The following is a 12,437-nucleotide window of genomic DNA, read 5'->3' as shown; positions in this document are numbered from 1 at the left end:
TACAGTTCCTCATGTTGTGACCCAACCATAAAATTATTTTTGTTGCTACTTCATAACTGTAATGTTGCTACTGTTATGAAACATAATGTAAATATCTGATATGCAGGATGGTCTTAGGCGACCCCCGTGAAAGGGTCGTTCGACCGCCAAAGGGGTCGCGACCCACAGGTTGAGAACTGCTGCACTAGGGTATTAATTCATATATGATCTATACATCGCATTACCTTTCCATATTGAGAAACATTTATGCACTCATCCGAACCCGCAGATTTGGGATCAAAGTGTGGCCCTGTCCTTACACAGCTCTGAACAAGAGAGAGATTCCAAGGCACTCGCTGGAGTCTGTGATGAATCTGCTACAGACTGGCTCCCCATTACATCAACTAAAGGGTGAGCCCCACCCCACTCACCCTTCTTGTGAGCAATAGCAATCCTGATGGTAATTGCAGGTTAGCAGGCAGCTTTAGAAAAGTGACTGCCATTTATAAAATCACCTTTTCTACTGAAATTCACACACAATCTTGTTAGAAGTAAATGTCAAAGTTCTCTAACCCTGACTGCCCCAAGCACATTCACCCCGTGCGCACTGACCCCTCAGTGCCAGGCAGGGCGTAAGCACTTAGGATTAGCACGGACCAAGACACACAGGCTCCTGCTGTTCCGGAGCGAACTGTCCAGTGGGAGAAATAAGACACACAAACCCCCCGAGAAAAACATCAGTGATGGATCCTATGACAATAAACTAGGATATAATGAAAAATGACGAAGGGGGGATTTTAGATTGGGATGGTGAGGCAAGGCCTCCGCGAAGTGAAACTGAAGCCAAGAACTAAACCCCAGAAGACAAGTGAGGATCAGAGGGAAGAGCAGTGCAAAGGCCCCAACAGAGAAAGAAGCCTGCATTGGTCAAGGACTAGAGAAAAGGTCGGCTGGCTAGGGCATAAGAAGAAAGGTGGAGAGCAGTACAGGATGAGGCCAAACAGCCAAAGGCCGGCTCATGCAGGGCAGAGTTGGGAATTTCTTCCAAGTGAGGTGGGAGGCCAGGAGAGGATTATAGGCAAGGCTGTAACATGATCTAACCGGTGTTTTCAAAAGTTCACTCTACTTGCCACACAGAGATGTAATACGGACAGTATGGGACTGGTAATCGAATCCTTTCATTATAAAAAGAAATCTATCTACCTACTACATTATCACTTCATATAAGAAAATGCCAAGCCGAAACCGGTTTGGCTCAGTGGATAGAGTGTCGGCCTGTGGACTGAAAGGTCCCAGGTTCGATTCCGGTCAAGGGCATGTACCTGGGTTGCGGGCACATCCCCAGTGGGAGATGTGCAGGAGGCAGCTGATCGATGCTTCTCTCTCATCGATGTTTCTAACACTCTATCTCTCTCCCTTCCTCTCTGTAAAAAATCAATAAAATATATTAAAAAAAAAAAGAAAATGCCAAGAAAGGACTGCAGTTCCTGAAGGTGTACTATTCTAAACCACGTCCTGAATGATTTCACATGCGTGTCAATGCCTTTGGTTAGCCCGTTATGATTCTAATGCAGGGGTGGGCAAACTTTTTGACTCGAGGGCCACAATGGGTTCTTAAACTGGACCGGAGGCCGGAACAAAAGCATGGATGGAGTGTGTGTGTGAACTAATACATGTTAACACTGCTGCTGGTGAAGGAGCGGAGGGGAGAGCAAGAGAACCCTCCGCTCTTTCGGCTCCGCGGGCCGGAGAGAACAGCTGAACGGGCCGGATCTGGCCCGCGGGCCGTAGTTTGCCCACGGCTGTTCTAATGGCTACCACAACCAACACATTTAGGAACTACGGTATAGTGTGTCTTACTCTGCTAATAAATCTGACAACATAGACAGAAAACCAGTAAGTACTAAAGAAATGAAGAGTTTAAATTGCTGTTATTTAACATCAAGATATCTCTACTTTCCTGCAACAGCACGATGAAACTGGCGAGCATTATGCTAAGCGAAATAAGCCAGTCGGAGAAAGATAAGTATCACAGGATCTCACTCAAATGTGGAATAAAATGATCAACGTAAATTGATGAACAAAAATAGATCCAGAGACAAATGGCAGGGGTGGGGGATCCACTAAAGGACTTGTATGCGTGCACATTAGCATAACCAATGGACACGGACACTGGGGCAGTGGGGGCTTGCCCTTGAGGGTGGGAGTGGCGGGGGGGATGGCGGGGGAATCAGTGCGGGGAAAAGGAGACACATGTAAAACTTTAAACAATAAAAAAATGAAAACAGATATCTCTACTTTCCTAAATAGGCCAGTGCCTAATGGAAGCAATGCATAAACCAAGATGAAAGCTGAGGTTATTGCCCTATTGCAGTTAAAAAGCGACTGCAGCCTATAAACTTTAATCCCCAAAGATAACAGTAAACCACGAAAGTGTGTGTAAGACACGTGCAAAGCAAACAAAAACGGTAGGTGAAGTATGCAAGAACAGAGGAACGCTTAGTCATGTTTCCACAAATTCAGAGTTGCTTTTAAAACAAAGAAATGATTAGCTTTCTGAGAAATAATGCTGCTGAGTGTGTTCTCAAATTACAGAAAAGATATTTCTAGATTTAATGTAAATTTACTTCAGCACCAGACTATTTCAAGCAGAAAAATTTATTTTTGTGGATAGTTTCCCTCTGCAGAACCAATCTGAAGAAGCAGCTATCTAGTTAAAGCAAAAATTTTATTCCATGGTAAACTGTTTAAAAGTAAACTATATCCTCAAAAATATGGCACGCTCTTGGTTGAAGAGTTCCTTAACTTCAATTACTGAAATCTAAATTTTGTGAAAAGATTAATGCTCTACTTTCTTCAAAGTAAAATTCTGCAAGTTAGATCACTTAAATATTACCTTATTTTTAAGCCATTTCATATTATGTAGTCCTAAAAATATTGGTCAATACTTTAAGTGTTTGGCACTTCCCTTTTGACTACATTTCCGTACTAGTAAGCATGTCCTGGGAGGGGAGGCGAAGCACAACCAACGGGGGGAGGTCAATGGGGGGGCGGGGGGAGACATATGTACTACTATTTGTGATATTTCAAACAATAAAATTAAATTTAAAAAAAAGATTTGAAGGAACTGATGAAACGTGGTACTCTCAAATATTAGGAGGATATTCTGAAAAGTTTGACCTGCAGTTAAGACCACAGAACAGAGGTCAAAGAGACAGTTCTTCTGGATCTATTTATGGATTTCAACAAACTAGTTATTGCAGACTCTGTTCTCCAAGCAAGACTGGAAAGAAACCACTAATTTGTACAATTTCTCTGGAAAGTTGTAATTTCATGCTGAAGCAATAAGACATAAACTTTTACATACAGTAAGTTTATTAAATCCTACTAGGCTCCATTGTAAACACCCCCCCTCCCACCATGAAGAACATAAACAGCCAGCTTCATGCGCTCATTCCATGAAATGTATTCAGGGAGAAGTCCTGCAGCGCTCCCTCCCTTTCTATCTCCCAGGCACTCAGAAGAACTGGAGCGCGCATCCACAAAGAATCCCAGCGGAGCCTAAGCTGGCTGTTGTTTGGAGGCACCAACAGAGGCTTCCGGGAATCTTAATGGTGGTTTCTTAAACGTTTTTTGAGTGGCACACATTGAAGAGATCTGACAAAGTCCCTTCCTGACCCAAGGCCACATGCACAACAAGAAGCTCACCTGTGTTATACCCCTTCAGCTGCACGTCCTTTATAGGCATGTCATCAGGAGTCCGAAAGGCATTAAGAATCTGCAAGAATACGGTACTTACAATGACGATTCAAATCATAATCAAATACTGAATATTATATTTTCCATCCTGGTTTTTACTCGACATAATTTAAAACTATGATTACTTTATAAATGCACTTTGGCATTCAAAGACCATTGAATGAGTCTCACCTACTTCCTCAAAAGTCCCCCAATATATAAAGAAGGCAGAGAGCAGAACTGTCTTGAGCTCACGCTCGAGCCCTGCAATCGGCCCGAGTCTCTCCTGCTCACCTGCTGAGAAGCCTTGCAATGGCCGGTTTTCGTCTGTTAAACAGACACATACACTGACTCGTTCAATCCAGGGCCATGGCCTTAACTCCTCAGCCTGGTCAGACCTCTCCCATCTTCTGGACTGTTTGTCCGCTCACTGCATTCAATCCTGGCTCAAATGTCACTTCCTCAGGGATGGCCTTCTAACTGCCCGATCGGAACAGTCCTCACCCACGGCGCTCTAAAGCTTACTTCAGCTTTCTCCAGAGCATTCATCACTGCCTGAGGTCATCTACCTTCTGCTTTTTTATTAACCTCAGAGGCAGTGACTTTATAATACTCACTGCTATTGCGCTCAGTGCCTAGCATGCAAAATTGCTTCATATCCGAAGTGAGTGGATTAAGAGCACCCACTCATAGTATGCTGTAATATTTAAATGAACTAATGCTGTAAGCATCATATCATGCCTGGCACAGAATCAACACTAAGTCCTGTTTGCTCTTACAATGATGATCAGGCCTAAGGACTGCGATCACTGCCTTCATATTTTCTACAGCTCTCACCTCACGGAGCGCATGCACAGCTGGTGAAAGCTGAGTGAGCTTGGTGACCGTGCCGAAGCCAGTTTCCTGGCTGAGCTGCTGTGCTGCTAATACGAGACGCGAACACGGCCCGGAGCCGGGGAACACCCAGGGCTTTCCCTGTACATTTCTTTGCACCGGGCGTCCTCAAACCACGGCCCGCGGGCCACATGCAGATACAAATATTGTATTTGTTCCCGTTTTGGTTTTTTACTTCAAAATAAGATCTGTGCAGTGTGCACAGGAATTTGTTCATAGTTTTTTTTAAACTATAGTACAGCCCTCCAACAGTCTGAGGGACAGTGAACTGGCCCCTGTTTAAAAAGTTTGAGGACCCCTGCTTTGCACCTTCCTGTGAATCTGTAATTTTTCAAAATAAAGTTTAAAAAACAATTTTTAACTGACCAAAAAAATAAAAAGCAAAAGGAACAATGAAAAGAAAAAGACACTTACCTCCTCTTTTGTGGCATTTTCAGGCACTCCATTTAATCGAATAAGCTTGCTTGCTTTCTCCTCACTGGGGCCAGTCCTATAATCTTGATCCTTGAACCCAGAATAAAAGATTATTCAGAAATGAATATGTTAGTACAAAATGAAACTGAACGTAAAATACAGGTACTCAGAATCAAAAACCAAATTGACTTGTACCATATGAAGCTATGAGAAACGGTAATTTTTTGCTTTTCTGTGTGCCAAAATTTGATCTCAAACCATTAGAATACACCTGTCCTAAACCAGGCTCAGCGAAGGAGCCTTGAAAGCATAAAGCAGAATGTTAAGCGAAACAACACTGAACAGGACTTTTATAATCAGGAAAAACACACAGATAAAACATTCTCAAGACTATCATTTTCTTTTCTTGAATGAGAAAACAGGAAAAAAATTTAAGCCAGATCTATAAACAAATACCAGAACAAAGTCAAAAAGTGCCATCTGAACATACTACTCAGTTCAGTTCAGAGAAATCTGCATTTTCCATATTCATAAAAGTCTCCGCTCCAACTGATTTCTCTTTATTTCAAAATTTTTACCAAGAATTTAACTTCTGAGAAAAAGTCTCCTAATACTAAGGGACCGCACTTCCCAGTTATGTCTACTGTCCTGGAATAACTGTCAGTAGTATTCTCTTTTACTCTTGAAAGTGTCCTAATTTGAACAATAAATTATATGGTCACTCACCTCTAACATTCTCAAAAGCTATTATTGAGTTAGCATGTCTTAGGATTACTGTCTAAAATAACAGAAACCTGAGTAGACATGGGTAAAATCTAGTTAAAAAGATATTTTCATTGTCCAACTGCAAACATAACTCTCCTTGCTTAGATTATATGTATGTTAGATTATATATTATAGAGATAGAGAAATTCAACATTTTTAAAAATGTTTTTTAATTGATTTTGAGAGAGAGAGATAAACACTGAACGGCTGCCTCCTACATGTCCTCCATCAAGGATTGAGCCCGCAACCTGGGCATGGGCCCTGACCAGAAATTGAACCGGCAACCTCTTGGTTCATAGGTCGACACTCAACCAACTGAGCCACACCAGCCAGGTGAAATTCAACATTTAATCAACTGATTTAGCTGCAAGAAGACACTTGCAACATTCACATCACCTCCTTGTGACTATAGAAAGATTCCTAGGTACTTCCTAAATAAATTTAAATAAGAAAATGATCCCAAAACAGCCACAAGGCCTGATTCTGCCAAAGTTGAAAGAATCAACTCACAAAAACAGATACTTTCAAAGTAAATCATTCCAAGGCATTTAAATCAGCACCATAAAGCAAAATGTTGAATAAACACACATCAAAAATATGATTTGAGTTGAGGGCCCTTTCGGTGGAGGTGTACGTTCCATCCCTGAGGACACATTTTGCTTTTTAATGGTTATACAAGGAGAGAGCCAGGACTAACGGTCCTGAACTTTACACTTCATCCCTCAGAAAAGCCTTACGAAAAAGCAAAAAGCCATTCACTCCACTGACATACCTGAAGCTCCGGTGGGGCACCTCGAGGAGTTTTGCCCTCTGGAAAGGACTTGCTCTGGCCATAGCCAAATAGCTGGCTTCCTGGCAGCCTGTGGTCCACGTCACGGTACTCCATGCTTCTGTAGTCTGTGTCTTGCCGCCCAAGAAAGTCCAGACCAGCTTCTTCTTTAAACAAACCAGAATCAGAACTCTGTTTTTCACCTCCAGAAGGCTGCGACTTGTCTTGGTCTTGAAGCGGACTTTGGCTGTTCTGAAAGTCTGACGAAGACTCATGTTCAAAGGCTACCCCTTGTGTTTCTCCTTCTCTCGTTTCTGAAAGCTCAAATTCTCCCTTCTGAACGCCAAAAGCAGGCCTTTCTGTTGTATGGTCATGTGTGGATTCTTCTCTCTTGTTCACATTCATACCAGAATGTTCTCTGTCTTGTGTAGAGGGTTGAATGTAATCCAAAATATTTGGATCCACAGAGGGCATCTCCCTACCCTTAAATTCCATACACGTTCCCACATCCCTGCCCCTAAAGTCCTGGTCAGTCCTAGACCGGTGTCTACCTCTGAAATCTGAGTGTGGTGTCTCCCTGTCCCTAAAGTCGAGATCACTAGTACCTGAACCTCGGCCTCTAAAGTCCACCTGTGTTCCGTCTTTGTCCCTGAAGTCCAAATCAGATACATCTCTGTTCCTAAAATCAGAACGAGACTGATCTCTGGTCCTGAAATCCAAATCTGACAAATCCCTTCCCCTAAAATCTGCATGAGCTCCATCCCGGCCTCGGAAATCTAAATCATAAGCACCCCGGCCCCTGAAGTCAGGTGGAGGAGCGTCCCTACCTCTGAAGTCGACAGTGTGAGCATCCCTGTCTCTGTAGTTCATGTGAGATGTTTCCCTGCTTCTGTAATCCACAGCAGTCCCATTGCCGCCCCTGTAGTCCAGAGGTGGTCCTTCTCTATCCCGAAAATCCCCAGAATGTATGTCCCTACCTCTGAAGTCCAACTGTGATGAATCTCTGCTCTGGAAATCAGAAGATGAAAAATCTCCCCCCCTGAAGTCATGTCCAGATCCCTCCCCTCCTGGATAGTCACCAAGCAGTCCGTCTCTAGCTCCATAGCTGAAAGGGCGCTCCTCTACATTTGCAAAGGGAGGCCCCGAGTGCCCCTGGAAATCAAAGGGAAGTGAATCTCTGCCAGGAAAGTTGCCAGAGTGTCTCTCTTGAGCATGACTCTTAAGGGGAGGAGGAGGATAATCCCTGTTCCACCCGGGAGCAAACCTTTCTTCTTGGCTCCCACTGTAGAAACAAAGACAGCGTTATTCATATTGTCCAGAGTTTCAAATCTACACACCAGCACATTCTTCTCTAATCACAGCACATTCTTCTGTAAATATATTTTTTTTGGCAGAGTTCTGTAACAAGGTCCTAGATCTGCAGAAACAGCAAGGGTTTGCTATTTTAGGACGAAGTGGTGGAGTAAACTTTTACGCTCCCATTTCAGAACACGAGGAAAGTCAACACAAGGTTTTCAACATGACTGCTGCAGAAAAAGCTTTCACCCAGTCCTGCAACAGGGAAAATCCGCAACACCAGATAAGCTAGCAATGGTGACACGCTACAGAAATGTCCATTTCCTATAGCCAGGGAACTTAGAATTCCAAGATCAACATGGTGATTCCTATACATCAGAAAAATCAATGCACTGTAAATTTCTTACAGTAAGTTTCAGGAGGTGTCTTCCTCATTGCTGCGTACAGGAGGAACATTCCAAAATATGTGATTACAGCTACGGCACGGACACCACCCACTCAGAATGGACGCGGGCCCCAAATGAAGAAACACTGGCTGGAAACAACCAGGAGGAGCACACTGCGGTACGCCAGCGGGGCGCCAGCCCGGCCGCTTCTAAACCCCAGGGCTCCAGCGGCTCCACCTAGAAGCCCCGCCCGCACGGGGTCCCTGCTACTGCAGCCCCCCGGCATCACAGCCGGCAGTGAGCCCTGCCCCGAGCAGGTGTCCGCTGGCTAAGCCCAACAACGGCATCGAGGAGCTTAACGCTGAAGGGGACCTAGAGACAGCGTTAGGCCTTCAAGCATTATTCACACGTCCCGAATAAAGCTGCTATTCCAGATTCTAATGCTTTATGCTAGTTTTTCATGGTAATGAGCATATTTTAAAATAGTATAGTATTAAAGTCATATTCTCAGTTTACAGAACTCAAGCGATAAATGATAACTGGCCCAATCTTTTATGCTACCCCACTCCGCCTTTGCCTAACCTCCTCCAGGTCACCTTACTTTTATTTTATTTTATTTTTTCCCAGGTCGTTTCACATTGTTTTGGCTTTGATGAAAGTTTAGAGAGTTTAAGTAAACAATTAGGCACCCGGAATTTTGACTTTGAGGGGAACAGGAGGATGTGAAAAGGGAAAACATAAATGATCTGAAGGGTTAAAAATGATCTGAAGGGTTATCTGCTATTTAGCAGTAAAACAAAAATATTAAGAGAGCCAAGTCCAACTCAGTAGACCTCTCGTCCCAGAATATACAGGTTCTATTATACGACCCTTCTGAACTCAGACTACACCATTACACAGACAGATTCACAGGACTGATGCTGGGTTACTCAGTTCAAGGGAAACAGTTACAATGCCAAACCCTCCCTTAAATAGGAATTTAACAGCAGCAACCTAAACATCAGAGTTACGCATATTTAATGAATTTTCAAAACATGATGACTTCCGTGAGTTTTCATTAAAATTATCTCTATGTGGTTCAACATAAGAGAAGCAAATTAAAATGTTCTTCATAAGTAATACAATTTAACACTAAAATTAGGACAGTACCACTAACTCTAATGTCTCCCATGTTTAAAACCACTCAAATCCCGCCAAAACCGGTTTGGCTCAGTGGATAGAGCGTCGGCCTGCGGACTGAAGGGTCCCAGGTTCGATTCCGGTCAAGGGCATGTACCTGGGTTGCGGGCACATCCCCAGTGGGAGATATGCAGGAGGCAGCTGGTCGATGTTTCCCTCTCATCGATGTTTCTAACTCTCTATCCCTCCCCCTTCCTCTCTGTAAAAAATCAATAAAAATATATTAAAAAAAAAAAAAAACACTCAAATCCCAATGGTTAGCTTGCAGGAGGATTTAAGGGCAAGTGCTAAGATATCTAAAACTACGTTTTCTGACCAGAACACATCCAACACTGTCTTTAAATACTGCCCTAAGGATTATCTTACCCTCTTAAGTTGAGACGATCAATAGTTCTAGAATAATGTGCTGCATTAGGGTTGTTAGAACTGTATTATATGTAGACTAGTCAAGAAACAGTTCTATTAATATAAAATAGCAGTGGCTATTTTAAATTATGAAAATAATTTTTAGCCAAATAAAAAAAATTGAAGTTATTAAAATGATATATAATATCATTTTCCTACAAGTACCTTTTAAAAAAATCCAAATTAGTCCCCCTTTATAAATTATATTTCCTAGTCAAAGATCTTTTAAAAAGCATGTAATAGCCCAGCCTGGTTAAGCATTGGCCTATGAACCAGGAGGTCATGGTTCAATTCCTCGTCAGGGCAAATGCCCAGGTTGTGGCTCGATTCCCAGTGTGGGGCGTGTAGGAGGCAGCCGATCAATGATTCTGTCTCATCATTGATGTTTCTCTCCCTTCCTCTCTGAAATCAATTTAAAAATACATTTTTTTAAAAAGCATGTAATAACTTATAGTTAAACTAAAATTAAGGCGAGGAAATATAAATGATAAGTTGGTCAAAGAAAAAAATGTTCTGAAAATTTCAGAAAGTTAGGCAATAGAGCTCAAGTTACCTAACATTTCTGATGGCTTACCTAAACCATCAGAACGGGTTAATTCTATAAGAAACAGCCTTACTTGTAAAGTAGTCATCCATAAATATAAATAAAATGCTAAAACACAAAACACTTGGCATGCTGGATATTTAGTCTCAGAATCACTTCAGAAATGACTAAAAATTTTTAAATGTTTTTATTTTTTAAAAACCAGAGCTATTTCTACACACACCAAAATATCCCCGTTAATGGTAATCCATAAAAATGTTATACTAAATCATTAATATATTAACAATTTCAATATTCATTATTTTAAGACTTACCGAAAAGGTCCTGTTCTATTAGCAGATCGAGAATCCCCCCACATCTCTTAAGTCAAGAGGGCTCAATAAGGAGATCCCTTCACTACCAAACGTTGGTTATAGCAGTACCTGTACAAAACAAGCCACATAAAATGAGAACATTAGAATATGAAGTAAAGCTTAACCTAATTTCCTCCTGCTTACCTTATGAGGGACCACAGCAGCAGGGATATTTTTGGAAGTCACTTTTAAACATTCACTTATTAACTTATAACAAAAAAATATATTTTTAAAATTAGAAATGCATATTCCAGGCCACTACAAACTTCTCAGTGTACTAAGAATGCTTCACATTTATAAATATTGACTAATTTTTCTAGTAGCCATTCTAGAAACAGCATCTTAATTAGCATGAACACCAGTCCTACACCAACCATCCAGCCTGGCCAACCACAATAGTCTAGTACCCTCACCACAGTGATGCTTTGAAGATGGGCACATAACCCAAGAGAAGCTAAGAAGTCATTGGTAGACCTTTGCTGCAGCTACTAAAAAAGAGGCACACTTTCATGGCTTTGGATTTGGCAATGGTTTCTTAATGACATCAAAGGCACAAAAGACAAAACAGATGAAGGACGCTTCATCAATTTTAAAAACTTTAGTGCATCCAAGTACACTATTGAGAGGGTGAAAAGATAACCTATAGGTCAGTAAAATGACAGGCGAAGGCATTCCCCCCCAAAAGCAGTAACTGTCTGAATCAACTTGGTTGGAGCGTTAAAAAACAATCAAAGGTTTAAAACAACAAAGCAAATGCTCATTCAAGAAAAAGCATCTTCAAAATAATAGGAAAGTTTTGTCTTTACTCATCCCTGCCCCATGCCCTCTCTAACGTGGCAGTGGTTTTAGTCTTGAAGTAGTGGCAGCCCAGTTCCCACCTTCCTCCATCAAATCAAAAGGAAACCTGATTTGTGAATTTTTGTGTACATCTGTTCTAACCTGTCTGGGGGATATCTGAAGGACTGATGCAAAGTGCTTGTTTCTATTTTACCTAACTCAGACCTCTGTGGTAGGGGAGTCGGGGGAAGCACCAGGCATTGCTAATAAAAGCTACAAAGCAAAGTATAGTCTCACACTAGAGGCCGGGTGCATGAAATGCGTGCATGGGTAGGGTCCCTAGGCTTGGCTGGCGATCAGAGCCAATCTATGGGGTGACCAGCGGGGCGATCAGGGGCCCCCCCACTGGCACCCGCCTTGGCCGGCCTGGGTCCTGTGGGCTGGGGGCAGCTCTTGTGTTAAGCGTCTGCCCCCTAGTGGTCAGTGCATGTCATAGCGACCGGTCGTTCCGCCATTCGGTCAATTTGCATATTAGGCTTTTATTATATAGGATATTTAGAGAAGTTGGGGTGAAAAACTTTGGGAAATAAGGACACTTCAAGGCAACATGTATATGGAAAAATGTAGAAAGCCACATGCATACCCAGGCAAGACACATGATCAGACAAGACTTGAGGAGCTTTGACCTGGGCTAATCCCTAGGCTTGGAGCAAGCACAGCCAGGTGCTGAGGGAGTGCCCCATCACAAAACCAATCTGCAGAAGCAGAGAGGAGTTCATTTTCTGCTTTTCTCTTTTTTGTTTGTTGGTGTGGTTTGTTTGAACTCCTGGCACTCAATCTTTAATCTTTTTTAAAATATTAGATGAACAAGTGCTTTAAAAAAAAAGCAGCCCAGTGGTGTGGCTCAGTGGTTGAGCGTCAACCCTTGAACCAAGAGG

General features: G+C 42.4%; 1 protein-coding gene across 3 annotated transcripts in view; it reads right to left on the bottom strand.

Moving 5' to 3' along the window:
• RBM6 (RNA binding motif protein 6) overlaps positions 1–10,811 on the bottom strand; it is a 57,635-nt gene extending 46,824 nt beyond the window's left edge. The window contains exons 1-4 of one of the 3 annotated variants that reach the window (XM_006770455.2): positions 10,684–10,811; positions 6,563–7,841; positions 5,026–5,115; positions 3,688–3,757 (exon numbers count right to left, since the gene is read on the bottom strand). In XM_006770455.2, coding sequence (XP_006770518.1) covers positions 3,688–3,757; positions 5,026–5,115; positions 6,563–7,841; positions 10,684–10,727 — 1,483 coding nt within the window. In that variant the 5' untranslated portion in view covers positions 10,728–10,811. Of the gene's footprint in view, positions 1–3,687; positions 3,758–5,025; positions 5,116–6,562; positions 7,842–10,683 lie in introns of those variants that run through there. The other 2 variants (XM_006770457.2, XM_006770456.2) reach the window with 2 other exon arrangements.
• Between the last annotated feature and the right edge of the window lie 1,626 nt (positions 10,812–12,437).

The sequence above is a fragment of the Myotis davidii genome, unplaced genomic scaffold, assembly GCF_000327345.1.
Source record: "Myotis davidii unplaced genomic scaffold, ASM32734v1 scaffold663, whole genome shotgun sequence".
In the NCBI taxonomy this organism is placed as follows: Eukaryota; Metazoa; Chordata; class Mammalia; order Chiroptera; family Vespertilionidae; genus Myotis; species Myotis davidii.
The sequence above is the reverse complement of the archived record's forward strand: the minus strand, read 5'-3'. Positions and strand labels throughout refer to the sequence as shown.